Source organism: Astyanax mexicanus, chromosome 18 (genome assembly GCF_023375975.1).
Source record: "Astyanax mexicanus isolate ESR-SI-001 chromosome 18, AstMex3_surface, whole genome shotgun sequence".
Lineage (NCBI taxonomy): Eukaryota > Metazoa > Chordata > Actinopteri > Characiformes > Acestrorhamphidae > Astyanax > Astyanax mexicanus.
In genome coordinates, this window is record NC_064425.1 from 26,391,076 (window position 1) to 26,416,151 (window position 25,076).

The window sequence follows — 25,076 nt, forward strand, 5'->3', positions numbered from 1 at the left end:
ATGTTCATTTTAGGGGCATAATTAAAATGAGTATCAAACATCCCACCTCTCCTGCTGTTCAAAGGATTCACCTGCATATTGATAGCAGATCGCTTAACACCTACAAATCATATATAATATCTCAGAAATCAGGACACTGCATATCAGGCTTCCTTGTCTTTCCACATACTGATTGTTCTCTCTTTGAGCTCAGTTGACTTCAGTGTTCTATGACCACTTTAGTTTCTGAGTAAAATGAACATTGCTGTTTTATTCTATAAACTACGGATATAATTTCTCCCAAATTCCAAATAAAAATATTGTATTTATAGCATTTATTTGCAAAAAATGAGAAACGACTGAAATAACACAGTTTTCATGCATCTTGACATGTTTTCCTCCACCAGTCTCACACACTGCTTTTGGATTACTTCATGCCACTCCTGGTGCAAAAGTTCAGCTTGGTTTGATGGCTTTTGATCATCCATCTTCTGTTTGATTATATTCCAGAGGTTTTTAATTTGGTCAAATCAAAGCATTTTTGTTTAACACCCTGGTTCAAAATAGTAAAACTGAAAATTATTTAAAAAAAATATATACAATCTTATACATATTTGCAAAAGATACAAATTTGCAAAAACTCCCAAATAAAACAGTGTGTTTATGTGTTTTGTGTTGAATAACAGTTTTTATGAACATAACTATGCTCTGTATTTCCACATATGAAAGTGGAAATTATGTAATACTGACGTTAATAAAAAGGGTTCTGTATAAAAGAGAACCTAAAAATGAGGTAATGTTGTAATAATCAATTTGCCTTGCTTGATTCACTTAATAAACATTAAAATGAATAAACAGTATGAACCACTTGTTCATTCAAAGTATTTTTTTGAGGATTTAAGTACAGTAAAGTTAGGTAATGTCTGTGTTACTACTGAAGTAATAATTTTAGCTTAAGCATTACATTTTTTTAAAGTGTCTGAAATATTGGTCATGCCCTTTCATATGAATGTAAGTGGAACATACAATTATGCAGTACGTGGAGGGAAAAAAAACTTTCAAGGTCATCTCTCTTAACATGTGTGTGGGTTTTGACAGTGTGTATTGCATGTTCGGTTTTGCATAGTATGCATGACAGATATGAAAGTTCCAGAGTTGTGGGATTCTTCCAGGTGCTCTGGAGCACCTTTGATTTTTCCCAGCTGTGTCAGAGACCAGGACGACTATAAAACATGAGCAGGAGCACTTGGAGAGCTAGAGTACTGAGGGACTTCAGCACAATGCTCTGGATCATTAGCTGTCTTGCTTTGGTGGCGTCCGCACTGGGTAAGTTCTAATACAATTCAAAAATATACTTTAACATAAAATAACTTGGGTTTTCTTGAATGTTGTTGCAATATGTTGTCTTTTTTTTTCCTATAGGTTGTGGAGTGCCTGCCATTAAGCCTCAAATCAGTGGCTACAACAAGATTGTTAATGGAGAGAATGCAGTGTCTGGCTCCTGGCCCTGGCAGGTGTCTCTCCAGGTAACATATGTTCTACATTATAATATTAATAATGGGTTAATTATAACAAAGAATGTACACATGTGATGGTAATCTAACCTAATGTAACCTGATTCATTCAGGACACTACTGGCTTCCATTTCTGTGGTGGATCTCTCATAAACCAGTACTGGGTCCTCACTGCTGCCCACTGTCGTGTCACGTGAGTTAATTTGATTCTAACCCTCTGCTATAATCTTGAAAGTCATGTTTCTGCCACTAATTGTGTTTTATTATGATTTATTTATGTTTCTTCTGCTTTCTGTAGTGCTGGACGTCACCGTGTGATCCTTGGAGAGCATGATCGTGGTTCCAGCGCTGAGCCCCTGCAGATTATCAACATCGCCAGGGTATCTGATCTTTAGACTTTATAGTGTACAATCTTAATGCATTTATAGGTGCATTCTTTATTCAAAAGTAGATATTGTTTAAACCATCTAATTTAATACTGGCCTTTCAATCCATATACACCCTTTATCTTACCTTAACATTGTGTATCTATCCCATTTCCAGGCCATCACCAACCCTACCTACAACAGCCAGAACTTTAATAACGACATCACCCTGCTGAAGCTGTCCACTCCAGCCCAGATGACCAACCGCGTGTCCCCTGTGTGCTTGGCCTCCTCCTCACCTGCTGCAGGAACTCGCTGTGTCACCACTGGCTGGGGCAAGACTGGAACCACCTGTGAGTGCACACACTCTGTTACTACTTCATACAGGACCCATAACCTGCAATTTCATGACCTTTTTCAATGAAGGTCACTTAACAACATATACATTTGACAAAAGTTTTTTTTTCACAAAACTTTTAATTCACTTTTACTTTTGCTTTAGCTTCTACAAAAGTTTTTTTTACAACTTTTAATTCACTTTTACTTTTGCTTTAGCTTCTACAGAAGTACTTCTAAACCCTAGTATTCATACTTTTACTTGAGTAACAGATGTGAAAAGTCATTTGTTGGCATATTTAATTATAACGGAGGAGCATTTACAATGCAAAACCGGAAATAGCCGATGTACATGCATGTTGTCCTTGCTTTGCTATGAAGGAAGCATAATTAAGTTTTATGGACGGATTCTGGGATTGTATTTTAAAGTGAAAGTAAAAAAAAACATGTTCCAGTAAAATTACCGCAAAGTACAGTACATATGATAATAGCTTATAAAAAAATAGACACAATTTGGATTTTATTTTATACATATTTTACATTGTTCTTAAATAAAATTGTAATTATAATTGTACTGGGCCTGCACTAACAACCAGTATGAAATTGCCTTTTCCCTTTTCTTTTCCAACGTTGACCATCTTGAACTGATTTGTGTTTTTTTTATGTTTAGACCAAAATAAAATCACAGTAGGTCAGTTATTTATACTGTACATGACCTAACCCCTAATTCCTGACCCCTCTTTCTTATCCCCTGTGTGTGTTGTACTGTTAGCTACCCCTCGTATTCTGCAGCAAACTGCTCTGCCCATTCTGAGCCAGGCTCAGTGCAGGCAGTACTGGGGCCAGAACAGGATCACTGATGCTATGATCTGTGCTGGAGCTTCTGGAGTCTCCTCTTGCCAGGTGAGTCTCGCACACTTATCATCAAAGAAACGGTCGCAAAAATAGTTGCACCCAGAAGGAAGCGCCGGATTGCAATGCTATTTGGAAGAAAGATAAAGGTTCCCAGGAGCAGTAAATGATCAAATATGTAGGCTGATGTAGGCAACTCTTGGTACTCTTTTTATTTATTAAGTTACACATGCAAAAATTGTGTGTAAAACACATGCGTAACATAACATGCCAGATGTCTCTGTAAATATAGTTGTAGAGGTTCCTAATGGTGTCCTGCAATATTCTCATGCAATTTCTGCAGATTTTGCAGTAGGAGTGGAGTATTGATAGTGCATACAATAGAAAACTGTGTCTTCAAGACAAACTCTTAAGACAGCAGCAGTATGTGGACGAGCGTTGTCCTTTTGGAATAGTGCACCAGAGTGTGTGAGGACACTAGTTGTATCTCATTAATGTAGCATTGGCCTGTCAAAGTGCCTGTAGTGAAGACCAAATATAATCTGGCATTGTATAAGATTGCATCTCACACCATGACCCCAGGCCTTCTGAGTGTGTGACACATGAAAGCAAACTTTTCACACACAGATTCATTGGTTGTTTCAACCAAGATGAAAGTGAGATGACATGGCCACTCACCAAGTTTTGTTTGTGTGGGTTTAATTCTTCTTATATTTAAATAATGACTGTACTTGCCAAGCATGAGCATATATACACATCAGACTGAAAAACTGTCCAGACATTAATTTCTAAACCAGTGGAAATGTGACACAGCCATCAATTGTATACATCCACTGCAGTTTTAGAAGTTAGATTTACCTTAACTTTTTAAGCCTCTTGGTTTTGGTGTTTTGGTGCTAATATATTTCCATTGTATTCTTCCTTCAGGGTGACTCTGGTGGCCCTCTGGTCTGTCAGTCAGGCAGTGTCTGGACTCAGGTGGGCATTGTCTCTTGGGGTACCAGCAACTGCAACGTCCGCACCCCTGCTGTCTACGCCCGCGTCGCTCAACTCCGTAGCTGGATTGATCAGACTATTGCATACAACTAGACCTGCAGCAGCAGTATGGGTGGCCAGGAAGAGCTCAGCCAACATGAAGTTACATCTCCAGACAGCCTGGCTGCTTAATAAGGGCTATATAGTGTTATACTAATACTGTGTTCCAGCTGTTCAGACCCTGGAAACTTTCCCAATAAAATGTAAAGAGAAATTCCACTCAGAATTTGTGTTTTGATTTAAACTAAATTAGCACCGCTCATCTAACATAGAGAGCATTCTGACCTACAGGAAGGCCATGTAATGACTGTGGTAAACTGATACAGAAACATCCGTGGCAGAACCAGCAGGCCCAGTGCCAATTTCTTCTCGGCAACCATTGTTCTGTTAAATTTAATGCTATTATTCCTTCATTATACTCTGTTATTCTGGAACATCTGGAATCTTTATAGGAGACAAATAAAACCATCTTCATTTTTTATAGATGTCAATGTAAAAAGAGTTTATTTATTTTTTAGGTAATTTTAAATAATTTCTATTAGGGCTATTAAATTGAAAAAAATGAAAATTGACAAAAATGGAGATACTTGATTTTCATTGGATAGAGACAATATACACCCATACATATACAAATCATACATAACAACACAAAGGACGACTACTTATAAACAGGCTAAAAAACCCAGCTAGAGGCCACCAACCCCCATATTTACCCATACTTAGTTTCAGCAGATATCTATTACAATTTGAACACCAAAAAAAAAAACACTCTACAGCATAGAGATCAGAATCACCACTCCTTCAAATGCTTGTCAATTAGAACTAGGATTCCTCATTTTATACAGAAAAAACAGCATTATACATTTATATTAATTCATGAAACAGTAGAGATTAAATTCTCATGCAATTCACATGTAATGTCAAGACACAGGGTGATTTAATAATGTTTAAATGCTATTGTATTTTGGAGCGATAGTACAGGTTAAATCTGAAAAATAAAAGGCAAAATATTTTGTATCATAACTGACAGAAACCACATTTCACACTAATCACATTTCCACGAGTCAAAACAAAATTAAATTTGATATAAAAATAGATTTATTTATTTTTTTTAATTAAGGTACATCATAATTTTTTGCTTTTACTTTAGTCATATATCCTGTCCAGGTTCATCCTTGAACACTTGCTATCTTCTTGCAGGTTTCTCCTGCTTTGTGGGCCTTAACCATTTTCTTTTTTAAAGTACTAGGCAGGTTCTGAGGAGAATCCATGTCTGCTGTTTCTTGGGACAAGGTTAAAGGAGTCTAAGTGTTTAAACAATGTTGTTTAAACAAGTTTAACAATGACTGTGAACAAGTCCTAACCCTAACAGGTTAAATGAAAATCTTAGACCTCGATCAAAGTTCTTAGTGCTCAAATTTGTAAGGGTTCAAATACTTTTGCAAAGTACTTTATTCCTGTTTTCACTATAAAATTATAAAATAAGATAATTCACTGAGAAAAGGGCAAAAACAGATTAGAACATAGATAAAAAATAAAATGCAGTGTTACACTGCCATCACCAGGTTGATCTGGATATTTTAAATGTCCTAAAATGTGACTATGTACATCTTATTTAACAAGGGAAAAAGGACAAAAGATCTTAGACTCCTAACAATTTCTAATTCAAATTCACACTTTAGATTTATCTGTCCTTCATACTATCATACAATCATAAATTATTTCTTATAATAGGAAACCCTGATGACTCAACTCCCACAGAAGCCCCCATCCTCTCTGCTCTATTACTCCACCCACTCTCCTCTCTCATTGTCTTGCTTTGGTCACTCTCTCATGCTGTCAGAACACCTCTCCCCTTTTGTGGAGTAATACATTACTGAGTAAAAAACAACCCAAATGGGTAAGTCTTTCATTCTTTTAATTTATTTTTTTCTAGATATGTTGTTTTAATGATATTTGTATTTGATATTGTATGTGTAGCAGATTTTATTTAATGGGAAAAGTTCTGTTTATTAATAAAATATAATAAAATGCTAGCTTGACTGTTTTAGAGATAAAGTGACAGGAAATCCTTTCCACACACTACACTACACATACTACGGCATTAAGATAAGAATCATATCTTCACCACACCTACAAACTGCTTGTCAATGAGAACTAGGATGTCATGCCATTACTGTATATTTATTTATGAAACAGTAAAGATATAAATTCACATGCCAAGTGAGATTTCTCTCCTGAAAACTGTTTATTTGGGTGAGTAATGTGCTTCTGTTTATTTACAGTAAGCTCAGATTTTCTATTTTTTCAACAGTGTGGTTAGCAGCAGAGCTAGCCATGGTTAGCAGCACTTAGCGCTCGTAAATGCCACCCGCATACCTGTCAAGTCTCCCGTTTTGGCCGGGAAACTACCGTATTTTACTCCTCTTTCCCGCCGTCCTCCCGTATTGGGATTTTCCCGTAAATTTCCCGTTTTCTATTGAATAAAAAGAATGTAGACCACAGGCGACAGGGCACTGACCGCTATGTAACCAATCGCGGTGCCGGTTCAAGGGGAAAGTCCCGCCTTTCAGAAGAAACAGACAATCGGTTTTGCGGAGCGCAGTTTAGTGTGGGGAAGCAGCTGACGTTTAAACTAATCTGGATAAACAGAGATTTTTCTAAAAGAAAGGTAATTAACCATGTAAACTGTGATGAGATTGTTTCTGATAGCTGTTTAAAAAGACTCTTCTCTGAATCAAAACATAAATTAAACCCACTGTGTTTTTAATAAAATACAGTCAGTTAGTGACTCAGTTAGCTTAACTTTAGAATGAGCTAGATAGATGGTCAGGGTTTGAGAAAAATCTACATATATATAATGCCCTGCCCTGATGTGCCTGATCAGCCAATAACTATTTCATTTCCAAACTCTATTTTATTAGTTCAGGGCTAGTTTTAGGGTTTGTTAGAATTTGTTTAAATCTCAAGTATTGTGGTGTAATTTATTATTTAGAAGGGGTAGAAGAGATGGTTGAGCTGGAGAGAGAGAAAATGTGACGAGGGCTGAATTTAACTGAACTGATTAGGACTGGACTGATCAATAGAAAGAAGTATTAATGAAAGAGTATTAATTGTGTAGCCCCTTAGGACTATTATTTACTTATGGAATATATCCTTTTTGGTAATTTGTGCACCCTTCAATTTAACAACAATAATAAAATAAATAAATAAATAAATAAAAATTATATATATATATATATATATATATATATATATATATATATATATATATATATATATATATATATATATATATATATATCATATAAGAGAGTGCATTCCTGCCAAAAAAGAGAAGATTTTATGTAAATATCTAGAAAAGAGTTTTCAATTCGGCTGTATAAAAAGTAGCCTTGGAGCTGGAGAAAACCTTCACTAAAAAATGTGGAGTGGCTTTACTGCTCCTTACAACCTGACTGGTAAAATTCATACATAAGGTGCACCGGATTAAAAGGCGCACAGAAGATTTTGGGGAAAATTAAAGCATTTTAAGTGCGCCTTATAAATGTCACCAGATAACAAAATCTATTGAAATATTCTGTACAAATTGTTTAATTGTAATCTGCTTACAAGATAAAGAAGGTGCTCCTCTTCAATGTTTCTCTCTCCCAGAAAGAAGTAGCTAGTTTTAGCTATGAAGCTAGCAGAGCAGTACATGAGAATTACAGCAGGAGCGAATAAACAATAAACTAAAGCTCATTTATACACATTTTCTAGGTTAAAATATACTGAAGGAAAAAAACCTTTCAAAACCATTTTTTACGCTTGGAATAAGTTTGAACATCTTTACAGACAAAATTTAAAACATGAGTTAAAAAAGGCTAGTTTAACATTAGCACGCTGAGGTGGCCGACCACTAGCACAGGTCTGCTAAGCTAAAAAACTGGCTGCTTTTCTCTGTACATTTTAGCTACATATAACCCATAGACTGTGTATAGCTGAACAGAGCATCATCTCTCAAAAGTGAAGTCACCACAGGTTGGGCGCCCCCTGCTGTTTGGTTGTAGAAAGCTGTGTAACCCCACCCATCCCCATAGGTTTCAATGGCAAAACAGACAACTTTTAATGACGTTTTTTCCAATATACTGTAATTCTACCTCCATTATTTAAATTCAACAGCTTGTGTAACCTCTGCTTATATTGACACATTTTTATATCGCCAAATAATTTGTTTTTTTAAAACGTTATTCAGCTCTATTCTAAAAGGTGTGGTTATTGTAAAAAGGCTGGGTTACACCTAGCCGGGGTGGGACTAAAGACTGTATGGTTTATTTAAATGAGTAGGCTGTCTCTCCACAGTCTTTTTCCCTGTGGTCTCTACTGGACTCGAGTTTCACGATCTCCAATATGGCGGAAGATTTTGGCTTCATTTTTATTGAATGAATGGAACGGCAACCATCTTTTTTTACAGTCTTTGATATAACCTAACCTGCTGTATCTTTCTGTGTCTGTGTACAAATTGGAGGATATAAACACTCTCTGTGTGCTGAAAAGACGAAAACAGCTTTAAAAGGATCATGGTTTTCAGGGAAAACATGTTTGTAAACATGAATTTTTAACCATAATGCTTTTAATCTAAAATTATATGGTGTTGTTAATTATACAGTCGTAATGCTTTGAGAACTACAGAATTTCTATGCAGTGATCCCTTTAAGGGTTAATTGGTCATCCAGCCCGACCAATGATGGTCCCACCACCATGTTTCTTAGCTGAGAAGATTTTTTTTTTTATTTAAAACAATCTGTTTTGCATTGTTAAAAATATTTTTGTTTTACTGTTTTCACTTTAGCCATGTCCATAGAACCTTTTCCCACAATAATTATAGGACATTCTCAATAGTTCTTAAAGTTGATTTAATTTAGGCAGATTGAATTGAAATAATCCATTTATTTAGGTTCACTTATGTTGTCTTGCAACTGTATATAGAACCTTAACATGTTTTTTCTCTGCCTCTTATTGCAGCTTTTAACTTAAGCAATGTATCAAATTCCAGCATCAGCAATGGGGGGCAGCAAAAAGACAGCATGAATTACGTCCAGATCTTGGTTTTAATCACATACATAGTGGTGTTTGTGCTTGGCACAATTGGCAATGGACTGGTCATTTATGTGACTGGCTACAAGATGAAGAAAACTGTCAACTCCATCTGGTTTCTCAACTTGGCCCTGGCAGACTTCCTCTTCACGTTTTTCCTTTTAGTGGCCATTGCATCAGTCCCTCATAAGGGCTGGCCATTTGGTCTCTTCTTGTGCAAATTTAATACCTTCATCTCTGTACTCAACATGTTTGCTAGCATCTTCCTGCTGACGGCCATCAGTTTGGACCGTTGTCTGGCCACGTGGGTGATCGTGTGGGCCCAGAACAAACGTACTCCACTCAAAGCCAGGATAGCATGCTTGGCTATATGGATGGGAGCCATCGCCTGTAGCATCCCTTTCGCCACTTATCGTACTCTGAATACACATGGAAATATCACACGCTGTAGCCCTCTTCCTAATCTCGAGGTCCTTATGAACCTGACCGTGTTCCGGTTTGTGATAGGCTTTCTTGTTCCCTTCATCATCATCATCTGTTCATACATAGCGATTGCAGTAAGAGCTCAACGCCTCCAGAGGCACAAAAAGATTCGACCCTTCAGAATCATCCTGACGGTGATCCTCGCTTTCTTTTTTTGCTGGCTTCCTTTCCACATCTACTCTTTTTGTTTTCTGAGCAGCATTACAGGAAACTGGAGTTTTGAAGCTAGAAAAGCTCTTGACATTGCTGCACCCTTCATTGTAAATCTGGCCTATCTGAACAGCTGCCTGAACCCAATCCTGTACGTGTTCATGTGTGAAGAGTTCAAGACCAAGCTCAAGCAGTCCCTGTGGATGGTGCTGGAGAGTGCTTTTGCAGAGGAACACCTGGCCTTCCTCAGCTCTCGCCCCTCCATCAGCTCTCGCAACTCAGAATCTCACATCCAGATGAAAAGGAACGGCACTGCTTGCTCTCTTGTCAGCCGATTAGACAGGACATCTTCAGAGGACTGAAGTCTCTGTTCTATCTATGTTGGATGGACATACCGTTTCATATATGAACTGCATACCAAAGCTAAGCCTACTGCTAATTATGTGTGCTTCATGGCCCTTGATTACCCACAATTACCTGAAGAAGAAGGCAAAAATTGGGCGAAAATGGCGGAAAATTAAACATCTGAAGTAGAGATTGTTAAAATGTTAGTTTTATTGTGATTTATTTATGTGAAGAAATGAAAAGGCAAACAAGATTCGCACGACAATGTTACCATGTGATGTTCAGTGTCACCTCACAGCCTCGTTAGACTGTTTCCGTCATTGTTTGACAAACAGACTACTGAGATTCTACTAAGCGTCTTCAAAGGACAGTTCCACAGATGATTCACCCTGCCTTGACAAGCGTCCTTTGCTGTGAAATTCAGCTATAGTGAGTGTACCTGTTGTATATAGCGTGTTTACATTATTTTTCCCCATATTTTGCATTTTTATTAAATACAAATTACATGACTGGCATTTTTTTGTATATAGTATATGTATTTCTTTTTTTTTTACTTGAGTTTTTTATTAAAATGCTTCTCTAACCAGACAATTAGTTGTGTATTTAAACGCTTGTGTTTAGTAGCCAGAACTGAATTAAAAAAACTGTATGTAAATTATGTGTAAAGTGGGTGAGACATCAAAGTGTTGGGCCTATGGAGTGTAAGGGTAAGCCTATTAAACATGTACTATGTATATTTCAGAGTGCTGTAAGCCACATCTCATGATATAAGCAAAATAAATATAGTTTTCTTATCTTGCTATGTCTTGTCTTTTATTTTCATGAAAAGGCATAAAGTGCATTAGCAGAAACTCTGAGGCTTTCCTTATTTCCTTTCCATATCAATTTAGAGTGTGTGTGCAAATGACCCAGAAAAAACATTATCTAGCAAGCTGAATATAGCAAAGAAAAGAAGAAGAAGATACTCAACAATTGTCAGACAGGTGAGATAAATTGTGGATGTAAAGCGGTAAAGCAGTTTTAGTAATAAAAGCAGAATTGAAAATAGTTTTAATAATTAAACCAAGACAATACTATACAAAACAGCTACCAAAAGTAGTATTAATAGCTCTAGCCTTTAAGAGGAACACAATAAATGCTGACTTGATAATGCCTTGCTGGTCACACTATCTCAGTAGCTCTGTATTCACACTAGCAGGTGACAAGTCTCTTGTGTAGCTTCAAGTTTGTTTCTTATTTGTTGTGTTCAAAGCTCCTTGCTCTGACAGTCTGTAATCTAGAAAGCTACCTTTCGAGCCATCTGCTACTTTCATTCACAATTCATCCATCTTCAAGTCCTTGGATTTGTGCAAAGATGCATTATATAAAACAGCAGAATGAGCTCTACTCCTTAAACCCACAGACATTTATTGAGTGCAGGACTTTGTTCTATTTGAGCTGAAGCACAGTAAATTGTAAAACAGTGTCTTGGACATCATAACCGTTTGGTGTAATAACTTTATGTGACAGAGTTTTTAGAGGTGTAGACATCTAGAAACATGTGCTTAGAACAGAAACTTTTAAACCAAGAGTTTACTAATTAAATAAACATTTTGGCTGCAAAAACAACAATGACAGAGATGTAAAGTGTAGTCCTAGAATAAAACTGACATATTGTTCAAATAAATAGTTCAGGATCATGATCATAAAACATCTGATATAGTCCTAGAGTACAGCAGAAAGTGGACTGCCGGACATTCTGCTGATTTAACAAGAGCAGATTAACCTGTTTCCACTGCTATTTCTGAGTTTAACCCTTTCAGACCCTGCATCCATTACAATGGACATCATGTATTTGTAAATGTTTTGTTGCACATAACACTATTTGAGAACTGTTGTCTATTCGAATAGACCATAAACCAGCCAATGAACTCAAGTTCATAAACAAATAAAACAGTAGAGCTTGGTCACATCCACTGCAAAAACACTGGATAAAGAGTAGTACTAGAGCCAGTAAAGCAAATTAACCGCTTTTTTTTGCAATTAAATGTGATTTAGAAAACATTTTAATTATGTTTTTTTTTGGTTTAGGGATGGTTTATGAAATAAAAGGGTCGATATAAAGTGTACAATATCACACACAGGCCTCAAATACAATTAAAAAATAATTGGATTTATTTGCTACACAGATTTTATGATAAAATATTATTCTTTTTTTCTGTGCATTGCAGACAGAAACAGCATTCTTACATATTTTTATCACTGGAGATATTTCAGGTCTGAAAGGGTTAAGTGTACTAGACTGACGAAACTAAAACAACATGTGGATGTGATGCTGGCATTGGCATTAGCTACTTTTGAAGAAAGAAAATCATTAAATACAGTCTATGAGCCAAACACACAACATTAGTGTATTATATAAAGGCAATTATAAATTATAAATCTGAGTGTAAAACGCCTTTGACTGCAGCATACCTTCGGCATGGCTCTTGACACAAAAAGAATCTCATCTTTACATCATAAGACATCAGAGTCAAAACAAAACCTGAAAGAGAAAACCAGAGCCAAAAATAGAGACAGAAAACTAATAAACTGAGCAAAAATGACTAGACAAAAACCAAAGTTAAACGAGAGAAAAAGAGTCATACACAAAAATGCAAATAGATAGAAACTGCTTAGTATGTCGCTGGATAAATATTGGCAATACTTGGTTGTGGGTGCACACAAAAGTGGAAGTGAGCCCCTGTACTGACTCTGCTTGCGTTTTTGGTGTGTGCAGAGAATGCAGTACTTTTTATTCTGGAAACAACTCTGCCATTTAGCTACATTCCTGCATTCTACATAGAAAATATCCCAATATTTCTTATATTCAATCTAGGATTATTTTAATCAGGTTATTTTGCCCCAGTCCAAACCAAATGGGTATTCCACGAAAATGATTCAATGCAATGTTTGTGTTTGTGTAAGTAATTTACCAACACAGTTTAGATAAAATATATAAAGATAAGATAAGTATATAATAAGATATATTGCTGATGAATACTGAAATAAAATCACAACAGTTAATCATTTTTAGTGAGAAATTTTAGTGAGACATTGTTTATGTTGATGTTTATGTTCCTAGCCATCCTTATAGCACTTTTTTATAAAAAGGCTACCTTGCAAAATGAATATGTGTGATAAATAATTAAATAATTATTACATTAAAATTAAAAATGTCTGAGATGTCATCAAAAGGTTAATTCTAGTTAATTATGAGACGTCTTGACTGTGGTAAATAGTAGGAACCTACAAACATTTCCAATGAATCTATGAGGTTCAACACTGACAGATAGAGAAGATAAGGAGGTTAGAAATGTAGTGGAAAATATGGGCTCAGTATTTGGCAAGAGACAGATCACTGATGATTTTAAGATGTGTGTTATAGCTGCTTATTAATGTAAGGCATCTTTAGCCGAATTAACATCCAATAATAATAATGAAACAACCAATAATTTTGCGGAGGAAAAAAAACTGCACAGCTTTCAGTACAATTGGTTAATCGATGTTAACAATCTAGTGTGATGCCGGGTGCCTTGTGGGTGCTAAGTGAGTTTATATGGGGTATGTAAGATATAATATCCTGTGTAATTGGACAGGTAAGATGAGTTGTGGTAATTGTGGAAAGATGCACTGCTACTGGCTGTTTAGTAACCTGATGGCGTAGGGGAAGAAACTGTCTCAGATCTTGCTGGTTCAGCTCTATATGCTTCTTTGTGCTTTGGTGGCACTTGTTCTGGCTGAAATGAGCCAAAACAGATAAATGACTGACCACTCTGATTGCTATTCCCTCCCAATAATTATCAAATATTAAAGTGTTGATGGTGTACTATTTCTAGCTGGCAGCTTTGTACAGTATTTATTGGCATACTGCATAACAAAATTTTAATTGTGAACTCAATGATTAAAGTGCAAGTATAAGTCTCAAAGCACAGAAAACGAGAAAGCCAAAAAACATAAAATACAATCCTACAGTGCCATCACCAGGTTGATTTGAATATATTCACCACTATCTTCCCTCCACCCACTCTCTTTTTCCTTGCTCATGCTTTGGTCACGCTCTCGTGCTGCCAGAACACTGCTTCTCTTCCTTGGACTTCTACGTTACTGAGTGAAAAACAAAAACAAATGGGTAAGTCATGTGTATTTTCACTTCTCTATATTTACTGTTTTTTGAAGTATTTGATACTGCATGTGTAGCTGGCATTACTTAAAGTGAAAGATTTTGAACATTTAGAATTGTATATTCAACATAACTACAACTGCTTTTATCAAGGTGGAAAGACGATTGCTCATTTGGCACTGCAGAAACAACTTCATGCATTTACATTTTCTCATGAAACAGTGGAGATACCAATGCACATCCTGGGGAAACACACAGAATAAACTGGATGCTTTAAATTTAAAATTAAAGCCTGCATAAAAAATAAGCCTACATTTATGTAAAATTGTTGTAGTATTCATGTCATAGATTGGGTACTTGGTGCAGGCTACAAACAGTAAGTGAGCCATTGAATTGTATAACTTGTAGATAACTAATTAGCTACAAAAAAAGATTACAGGCAAGGACAGGGAAGGAACAGTAATAAAAAAAAATTTTGGACCACTCTTCCTCTCAAACAGTCTTTCCGCCTTAAGGTCATACCACACCATCTTGTGTGCTTTGGGTCATTGTCTTGTGGCATCACCCAACATCTTCTCAGCTTGTGGTCATGAACTGCTTCTCTTAATTTTGCCTGCAAAATGTTTTGATATACCTGTAATTTCTCTGTTTCCTCAAAGAATGCATGGCATGCAGCAAAACCGCTGAAAATGTTAATGCTCACTCCACCATGCTTCACAGCTCACATGAAGCTTTGGTGTTGGGGTGCGGTGTTCTTTTTCCTCCAAACGTACCACTGTGCTTTTTTTAAACATTTTCCCACTTTTGCTTAAAGTCTTTAAGTTTGGGGAATTTAAACACCTCTCCGGTGAGAATGTGAATTTTACCTCTGGTATGTGGAAGAGCACTTTTTACAAGAGAAGCAGTTTTAGAATACCATCAGCTCTGCCTGTGGGCAGTCGCGAGCCAAGGTGGGTGAGGCCATGAATACTAATTCACGGGTTTACATAGACACAGTGCTTTTCCTGATCAACTCCTTTTTCTGAATATTTTCTTTTACTAGCTACTGCAGATAATGGAGTTTGAGGAAGAGTTTCATGCGCAGCATTCATATACAACTCAGAGAGACCTATTGTATTACACAAAAAAAAAACAAGAAAAAGTTGATTGTAGCGGAAGGACAGCTATAAGCATTATTGAATCTCATTTTCTTAAGGCACATTTTGCTAGAAGCTGCATTTGTTGCTGCATTTGTAACCTGCATTGTGGATTTGTACTCAAAGTGCGTACAACTATCTGTGTGTTATTAGATTAGTTATATCACAGTCAGACCACATTTAATGCAGATTATTTATTATTCATTAACATGATTTTTCTCTGCCTCTTCTTGCAGCTTTTGCCTCAAGCAATGTATCAAATTCCAGCATCAGCAATGGGGGGCAGCAAAAAGACAGCATGGATTATATCCAGATCTTGGTTTTAATCACATACATAGTGGTGTTTGTGCTTGGCACAATTGGCAATGGACTGGTCATTTATGTGACTGGCTACAAGATGAAAAAAACTGTCAACTCCATCTGGTTTCTCAACTTGGCCCTGGCAGACTTCCTCTTCACGTTTTTCCTTTTAGTGTCCATTGCATCAGTCCCTCATAAGGGCTGGCCATTTGGTCTCTTCTTGTGCAAATTTAATACCTTCATCTCTGTACTCAACATGTTTGCTAGCATCTTCCTGCTGACGGCCATCAGTTTGGACCGTTGTCTGGCCACGTGGGTGATCGTGTGGGCCCAGAACAAACGTACTCCACTCAAAGCCAGGATAGCATGCTTGGCTATATGGATGGGAGCCATCGCCTGTAGCATCCCTTTCGCCACTTATCGTACTCTGAATACACATGGAAATATCACGCACTGTAGCCCTCTTCCTAATCTCGAGGTCCTTATGAACCTGACCGTGTTCCGGTTTGTGATAGGCTTTCTTGTTCCCTTCATCATCATCATCTGTTCATACATAGCGATTGCAGTAAGAGCTCAACGCCTCCAGAGGCACAAAAAGATTCGACCCTTCAGAATCATCCTGACGGTGATCCTCGCTTTCTTTATTTGCTGGCTTCCTTTCCACATCTACTCTTTTTGTTTTCTGAGCAGCATTACAGGAAACTGGAGTTTTGAAGCTAGAAAAGCTCTTGACATTGCTGGACCCTTCATTGTAAATCTGGCCTATCTGAACAGCTGCCTGAACTCAATCCTGTACGTGTTCATGTGTGAAGAGTTCAAGACCAAGCTCAAGCAGTCCCTGTGGATGGTGCTGGAGAGTGCTTTTGCAGAGGAACACCTGGGCTTCCTCACCCCTCGTCAGTCCATCAGCTCTCGGCAGTAAGGATCCCACATCCAGATGAAAAAAAACAGTCACTGATCACAGGACATTGCGCACATTATGCTACTCACAGGACATTATTGGTGAGATGTTTAAACACTCCAGCAGCACTGCTGTGTCATATCAGCACAGCACACACTACTGACACACCACCACCTTGTCACTGTACACCCAAATACCTGATCTGTGGTGGTCCTGTGGGGTCCTGAAGTCCATTGAAGTATATGGTCATAATAGGAGCATAATAACTTAATAATAATTTGTAATTTGTAGAGAAACAGACGGACCACAGTCTGTAATTATAGATCTACAAAGTGCTCAAATCTGGAAGGTGAACCTGATAAAATTGATTGAGTTATGCAGAAACAAGTATCATATTTTTCGTACTGTTTTTGTTCGTAGGTTTATTTTCATACATAAGGCTTACTGGATTATAAGGCGCATTTTATGTGGCACTAGTATCTAGTAACTAGTAGTAGGAACAGGGGTGTCACCATGTTTTTCTTCTGCATTCAGCAGGTCTGGCCACTGGGGGGCGAGACCTGTAAAGCTAAGCTAAATTAAGTAAACAAAACTGTAATTCTTAAAAGAAAAACATTTTAGATGAGTCTGACAAGTCAAACCAGCGCTACACAGATTTATCTCCTGAAAACTGTTTAATTGGGTGAGTAAAGTGCTTCTGTTTATTTACAATAAGCTTATAATTACAGATTTTCATTAAAGCAGAAACATAAGCATTAGTGGCTAACCGCAAGCGTTTAGTGTCTAATGCCACCCAACAGAGCTACACTGAGGAACCCTGAGTGTTCTGGTAAACCAGGGCGATATTAGCTAGCTGATTGTCCCATGTTGCTTGTTTTAACATAATAAACGTGCAGGCTACAGTCTAAAATACTCACCTCTGAACGACCAAAGAGCTAGCTTGGTGAGTGGCCAATGCTAATGCTGCTACAGCAGTGCTATCCGGGGTTAACAGCAGGCTACAAGCTGACAATATTCTCTTCTGAACAGCAAAAGATTTTGCACTGGTTTGTGTAAGTTCAGTGTCTTCAGCTTGTCAGTTTGCGTGAGTGTTGCCTCTGGGGAGTAGTGGGCGGGGCAGACAACTCTCTCCATTGTTTTTTCATATAATAGGACTGTGATTTTTAAATTCTTGCTGTCATTTAGTACATACTGCTTATTGAAAATCAATGTATTATTCTTTAAGGAAACATGAATTATGTGTAACTCATATTTTTTAAGTGGTCTCTTTTTTTGCTTTATACATTGTATTAAATAATGTATTTTTCTTTTTTTTGCATTTTTATTAAATACAAAATATATGACTGGCACATTCTTTTACGTACTCTAAATTAATCATGTTTTTACTTCAGTGTATAATCAAAAATGTTTTGCTGGCCAGACTATTTTAAACTATTTTGTATAGAGCTGATTTTAACTGTGAGTTTTATTTTCTGTTGTGTATTTAAACGCTCAGTGTTAAGTAGTCAGAAGGATCTTTTCTGGAATTACAATTAAACAACAATATGTAAATACTGAGTGAAATGGGGTGAGAAGTATTTGGCCTTTGCAGTGTAATAGGGTAAGTGTATTATATGTACTATGAACAGTGTTGGGAGTAACGGCGTTAAAACTAACGGCGTTACTAACGCCGTTACTTTTTTTCAGTAACGAGTAATCTAACTAATTACTATGACTGTAACTATAACGCCGTTACCATTTCCGACACCCCGTTACTGCACGTTACTTTAGCAGCTCTATGAACTTTTTTTTTTTATTTCGCTTTGCCCTGGTTAACCCCTCCTCTGTCCGGTGAACTTGAGCTTCTGGCCGCTGTGCCTGTGGTTTGGCGTGGTGAAGTGAGGCACAATTGTGACGATTTGCGTGCTCTAATCAATTCAGTGATTGCCGTGGACAACCCAAGTTCCGAATTAAGGACGTTAAGCTCTTTTTAGCTGCTCCGGTTTTTGTGGTGCTGCTGCTTTCTATTTTAGAGCTTAGATTCTCTGCCCGAATCCCACCTGACCTGAGGACCGACCCGAAATCAGGCTCCTATTTTTATTTTATATAAAGCTCTGGTGTGATAATCACAATGTTGCTAAGTAACCAATTATTATTGTTCACTAAAGCGAACGAAATAGCGAAAATTGAAAGTGAAAAACATTTGTGTTAACTGAATCTAATAAAAACGGTAATTAAAAGGAAAAACATAACTATCTCGAACTGTATTTTGTGTTTATAAAACTAACTAAAACGAACTGAAATTACTGATAGAATACCCTCATTTTTGTGTTTAATTTATTTATAAGCGCTGTTGTACAGCGGAGTTGTACAGCGGGAGTTGTTGTGCCGAGCGCGCGGCACTCGTGGTCCGTTAGTTCTTGTGTAAAGCGCTCGCGCTAGCAAGCCCACCCTAAAATGAACAGAAAAAATAAAAACAAAATAAAATTAAACTATAATAAAAATGAAAACTGTAATCACGTAGCTCTGGGCGAACGTGAACGCCTCCGCGTTTGACTTGCAGCATTGTGTGTAGCTGTTCTTAAAAATCATTTAAATTAAATAATAGTTCTATGCTTCTATGTTACAGTGTTAATTAATATAATTCTGATTATATTTCGCTCATTCAATCAGCCCGAAAACAGACAGTTTATGGGGCGGATCGGGTCAGGCTCATAATGACAGTTTATGGTTCGGGCTTGGGCAGAATGTGCACGGGCTCCGGCTGGGTCGGATTTTTTGGGCATGATCTAAGCTCTATTCTCTTTTGGTGAAGCTGTTATATTAATACCATTTTAACGGGCATTAAATTGTTGTTTTTGTCCATTATTTTGTTTTATATATACATATTTCTTTTGAGTGTGGCTTGGTTTGTTAAATTTCATCCCCAGACGCGTTTTTCCGCTTTTTTCAGTATTACAAGTTTTAGTAATTTTCTTTGGTTGTGTGGAGAATTTCGTTTTATTTTTTTGAAATTCGTTAGATTATATTTTTGTCAACATTTTGGGTTTATTTTCGTTTGTTATTTTTTGTTATTTTTCTAATAATAATAGTAAATGCATAATTGATTTCCTTTTTTTGACGGGCGAATAATAAAAAGTAACGCATAGTTACTTTTACTGGTAACTAATTACTTTTATAGTGGAGTAACTCCGTTAGTAACTCAGTTACTTTTTTGGAGAAGTAACGAGTAACTATAACTAATTACTTTTTCAAAGTAACGTGCCCAACACTGACTATGAACTATTCAGAGTGTTGTAGACCACATCTTATGTTAATAGCCTAATAAATATCAGTTTCTTTACTGCCTGTGGTTTGTCTTTGCTTTGCCAGAAGCTCTGAGGTTTTCTTCATTTCCTTTCCATTTCCATTAAGCAGAACTGCTCTATAGCTCAATGTGCTATGGGGTTTCATAGCTCTCTAATCCACATTTGGTATTAGACATGTATCTGCTTCAGAGAAAGCGCTACCGGGAACATGGTCTACACTGTAAACAGTGTATTTGAGTAGTAGTTAAAGCAATGTAATATTTTGAAGGTAAAATCAAGTTAAAATCTGTAAGTTAAAATTCGTACTGCTGTACTAATTGAATTAATTAAGATATTGTAACTAAATACCACAGAAACTTGGGAACACTTAACCTGCTCAGAAACTAACTCAAAAATAATTATTTGAGAGACACACTCAGATTATTTGTATAAGATCAACGTTTAGGCATAGTTAAAGGAGAACTGTTGTGTTTAATTGACTTTTGGTGTAGTAAAACATAATAAAGGCTACTAACCTTATAATAGCCCGCCTCCATTCTCCCGCAGCTTCTCTCCGAGATCCAGTAATTTTTTGCAGTTTGTCCAAACATGCTTTAGAATGGATGACATGGGGCATATTTTGCACCTGCATTGAAATCACTTTTTACACTGTTATCCAGTCATGTCAGGTTTTACTACACCCAAATTCAACTTTACACTGAAGTTCTCCTTTAAGGTGGATTGATTTAGCTGTGTTACACTGACAACAGAGATTCATTTCAGTAAAATATGGTAACCTTTAGGGTGTGTCTTATGTTTGTGTAGTGTAGCATTAATATATAAAACATCTTTCCTTTTGGCTCCTGCACCACACCTACCAAATATTACAAATCCAGAGCTGCATTCTGAATTAAAGCTCCAGATGTAAAAGAGTTATTTGAGTAATGTCAACATAAATTAAAAACAGTTAACCTCAAGTAGTCTGTACTTAGTGCAGTGTCCTATTTAAGCTCAAAGCAATAAAGTGTTTTTTTTTATTAAGACTTAAATGATTTAAGTTGGCTTGCTTTACAGTTGCATTAATGCAAACTGTTAACTTGAAAACAACTCAACTGAAGGTGACTGTGTTCATTCAGCTTATTAACTTGATTGAGAAAAAATAATTCAGTTACATGTTTCCAATTGAAGCAATTTATTTAAGTTGGTTAAAATTGTATTCATTTTTTTCAGTGTAAACAAGCTGTGTGTTCTTGTACAAGCTTAACTTGTGATGTTAATGAATTTAAGAGTTACATTTTTTTGCGCACTTTATAGCACTGTGCACCATGGTTCACAAAACAGAAGAGAGAGGGAAAAAGAAAGCACTAGTGGACACCATTTCTATGAGTTGCTCTGAAAAGCCTCATGTTTTACATCTTTTACTTTCATTATTAATAATGATAGAAACTTCTGTTCTGTTGAGTTGAGCCATTACTAAAGAGCAGGACTACTTCTGTTTCTCTGTTTCCATTTTTATAAAACTAATCTGGATGTATATCAAAGAAAATAACAGTTTATTTTTATTTAATGAGACATTCAGGACTGTTTTATTTAGTTTTCAGTGATTTTTTTTTATAAATTACTCTTTTATAATGTGTTAAATACAGCACCCTTCATAATTATTTTTAACCCCTGGCTTCTACATTAAGAAATGAAATCATGTGTGCCACAATTATTGGCACCCCTAATGTTACCACTTTGTACAAGTCTCAACAAGACAGCAGTTCATATTCTCCTTCAACTCTTTACTAGATGGAGATCTTTACATTGACTTCCATTGAAAGTAAAGAAGGTCTTATCTTGCTCTTGTAAAATTGTAGTTTTGAAGATGCTTGTTTTAGATTGGACAGAGACAAAATGGTTAGCCCATATTATTTAAATGAATGTATGCTAATAAAACTAACACTGTAAAAATATGAGCAAATTTGACCTAAAAACTTAAGTTCAAAAACAGCCATAAAATGTTCATTAAAATTTTATTCAGTTTACTATTTAGTTACTGATTGTCTGGTTTGGCTTTGGACTCCTCTCTGCAAATTGAATTGGCTGCATAATTAGTTTCAACTCAGCAGTTCAACTTTAAAATACATTTAACTTCCTAACAAGTGGGGATAAAGTTTATTTGAGTTAACACAAATAAAAAAAGAAGGTTTCACAACTTACTGCCGCTCAAATATTTTTTTTCATTTAGTCATTAAATCTGAGTCAGACCAACCAATCTTCAACCAGGCCCTCCAGACTTACTCAAATACTTTTTCATCTCCCCAAAAAAACTCATCTAAGAGGCATTTCAGCGCAAGTAGTGCAAAAAATAAGCTGTAGGCCTACACTATGCTTCTACTGTGTATTATTGAGATTGCAAGCAACTTGTTGTATAATTTAAGCTTCCTTAGATATTTCATCTGTCATTGCATCATCTCCCACTGCTTGCCTTTTACTTTCCACAGAATTGACATGAGACACAAACTACATGAGTTTTTTTCATGTTAACACGCAGCTCTGTTTCAGTCCTGTGGCTGTTAATCTTACCCACAGACACTGACACTTCTAGCGTTAAGCAGGAACTAATGCACACTCATTTCCTCATTTACTGTAGTCCTGAAATGAATATTATTAATGGTTATTTTTACTTATATGAGTTTCAGTGTATTAGACTACTGAAAACCAAAAATCCCATCAACACATAGCATTCATGTGCAACAGTTTAAATTAGTTTATGCAAGCTTATGCTAATAAAGCTATTAAAGCTATTAATGACGCTCATGAACCATGGATCAGAGACATACTAAAGTGAAATAAAATTCTACATGAGTGCTTTAAATGTACTGAAAGTGTAATTGTGGTTAAGATTTAGAGTTAGAGTTACTTTTTTTTAAGATTACTGTTTTTTCAGACTGTGAGTGTTATTGCATGCACCTAGTATTAAGAAATAAAACAAATGTGGTAAAAAATATATCTATTGCAAGGTAATATGCATCATGCTATATATTATATATTATATATTTTGTCGCTATCACAGCCATCACAGCCATCACAGCCCTAGTTAATCAATTCCAATTTTTCAGATCAACTTTTGCTATATTGATCATTTACATTTATGACTGATAGTAACCTGTATCTGTCTGTAACATAAACAAATATTTTTGTTATTATATGAAAAAATCTTTCGGTTATAAGATATTATTATAAGAATATGTTATGACAGACAAAGGAACATCTGAAATCCAATCTGACCATTCACATCTATGTTTTATGACCTCATATCTAATACATATCTGATCTTGAACCACAGGAGAAAGTGACTCAAATTTGATTAATCTACACAGCCCTGAAAAAATCACATCTGTGTCACAATAAGGAAAAAAATCACATTTGAGACTAGCAATGTTAAAATAGCGCTTTGTAATTTTGCCGTTTAACACTTTATTCACAATTAATCTGAATCTTGTTTTATTGCTCCATAATTACATAACTAAATCTTTGTACATTGATTTACCTTCTCCTGTGATGTTGCCTTTATTAATGGCAAAATATACACACACAAAATGAGTCCTTGATAAGAATCACTACATGAAACCCAATGTGGTCGTCTGCAGTTGGAGGCCATGCGCTTTAAGGTTTGATGTGTGTGATGTGAAATGTGTGAGGCTGAATGGTTACAGAAATGGTTAATTAAATTACTGTAGCCTTTCTGAGAGGATAAAAAATGACTTCAGTGAAGACGGTGTAAAATCAAAGTTGTTGTGTAGCTTTTAAATAATATCTTTTTGCTTGATATCACCGATATGTTCTCACAACCTCTGAGATCTAAACAATTACTAATAAAAATTGATTACCTCTCTCTCTAAATAATTGTTTGAACAGATCAAGGTAAGGACGATGAATGATGAAGTTATTCAAAAGCAGTGTGTAAGACTGGTGGAGGAAAACATGCCAAGATGCATGAAAACTGTGATTAAAAACCAGGGTTATTCCACCAAATATTGATTTCTGAACTCTTAAAACTTTACAAATCTTTGCATTATTTGAAGTCTAAAAGCCATTTCTCATTCTCTGCAAAAATGCTTTAAATTACAATAGTCGTATTTGGAATTTGGGAGAAATAGTAGTGGCTTTACATTACTGTAAGTTTAAGTTATTATTTTAAGATTTGTGGAGAATTTCTTTCAATTTTTTTTTCAAAAAGTGAAAAAGGAGAGAAAAAAGTTGATATAGTGAATGTGCAAAAAGGTAGTTAGTTTTTATAGGTTAACAACAGCTTACTATTCCAGACCACTTTTCAACGTTTATTTAGAAAGATAATGTACAAAAAAAAAAAAAAAAAAATATATATATATATATATATATATATATATATAGGAACTACCCTCTGGTATGTTTTAGCTTTCCACTCAAAACCAAACATGCTATCACCTGATGCAGAGGGCTGTAAGATATAGCACCTCAGTTTGCAACAAACCCCACTGCTTAAACATCTAGATGTTATCACTTCATATCTGCGGCTGTGGTTGAAAGCATTAAACTAGTGGAGTGATTTTACATTAAAAATCATGTTCATTCAAAAAGAACTTGACTTACTGCATTTGAGATGGTGGAGTTTTGAGCTTTTAAACTATATTTTGTATTTAGAATCAGCAGAGTTTGATGTTAAAGAGCATAGAGATGTTATTTGTTCAGAGTGGGGGATATTGCATCTCTACGCCCTGAGTCAGCATTATGACTGAGCTGTGAAATTCAACTTCCACTTCCTTTTGCATGCTTGGCCTGCGTGCACACAGCTTCTGTTACCTTCTTTTTTACTTCAGCACTTGCAATAGTATACACCAATCTGCCATAACATTAGTTCCATGTGACAGGTGAAGTGAAAAAAAGATTAACAATGATATTTATAAATTTTTTTATAATTTTATTTATAATTTTTCCCATTTTCTCCCCAATTTACACGGCCAATTACCCAACACACTCATTAGGACTCCCCCTATCACTAGTGATGCCCCAACACACCAGGAGGGTGAAGACTAACACATGCTTCCTCCGATACATGTGAAGCCAGCCACCGCTTCTTTTCGAGCTGCTGCTGATGCAGCATTACCGAGCAGCCAGCGAGCTTGGAGGAAAGCACAGCGGTTCGGCTCTGGTACATCAGCTCACAGACGCC

The 25,076-nt window shown here is 36.2% G+C and overlaps 3 protein-coding genes across 3 annotated transcripts; all 3 read left to right on the forward strand.

Moving 5' to 3' along the window:
- Nucleotides 1-1,196: 1,196 nt before the first annotated feature.
- On the forward strand, nt 1,197-4,300 carry LOC103045314 (chymotrypsin-like protease CTRL-1). Its single transcript, XM_007239394.4, has 7 exons — nt 1,197-1,305; nt 1,402-1,505; nt 1,607-1,686; nt 1,792-1,873; nt 2,037-2,211; nt 2,967-3,097; nt 3,974-4,300. Exons 1-7 carry the CDS (start codon nt 1,212-1,214, stop codon nt 4,133-4,135), a joined length of 828 nt encoding a protein of 275 aa, XP_007239456.1. The 5' UTR covers nt 1,197-1,211; the 3' UTR covers nt 4,136-4,300.
- A 1,092-nt stretch (nt 4,301-5,392) lies between these two features.
- Nucleotides 5,393-10,934, forward strand: LOC103046124 (C3a anaphylatoxin chemotactic receptor). Its single transcript, XM_007239397.3, has 2 exons — nt 5,393-5,981; nt 9,086-10,934. The coding sequence occupies exons 1-2, from the start codon at nt 5,978-5,980 to the stop codon at nt 10,150-10,152; spliced, it is 1,071 nt and encodes a 356-aa protein (XP_007239459.3). The 5' UTR covers nt 5,393-5,977; the 3' UTR covers nt 10,153-10,934.
- Nucleotides 10,935-14,082: 3,148 nt separating this feature from the next.
- On the forward strand, nt 14,083-19,845 carry LOC103046421 (C3a anaphylatoxin chemotactic receptor-like). Its single transcript, XM_007239398.4, has 2 exons — nt 14,083-14,285; nt 15,649-19,845. The coding sequence occupies exons 1-2, from the start codon at nt 14,282-14,284 to the stop codon at nt 16,632-16,634; spliced, it is 990 nt and encodes a 329-aa protein (XP_007239460.3). The 5' UTR covers nt 14,083-14,281; the 3' UTR covers nt 16,635-19,845.
- Nucleotides 19,846-25,076: the final 5,231 nt, after the last annotated feature.

What these genes read in the sequence shown, in the direction of transcription:
- LOC103045314 (XM_007239394.4), top strand. Translation starts at nt 1,212, where the DNA reads ATGAGCAGGAGCACTTGGAGAGCTAGAGTACTGAGGGACTTCAGCACA. An exon ending in GCTGCCCACTGTCGTGTCAC is followed by an intron (nt 1,687 to 1,791) that starts GTGAGTTAATTT and finishes TGCTTTCTGTAG; the next exon opens with TGCTGGACGTCACCGTGTGA. An exon ending in CTGGAGTCTCCTCTTGCCAG is followed by an intron (nt 3,098 to 3,973) that starts GTGAGTCTCGCA and finishes TTCTTCCTTCAG; the next exon opens with GGTGACTCTGGTGGCCCTCT.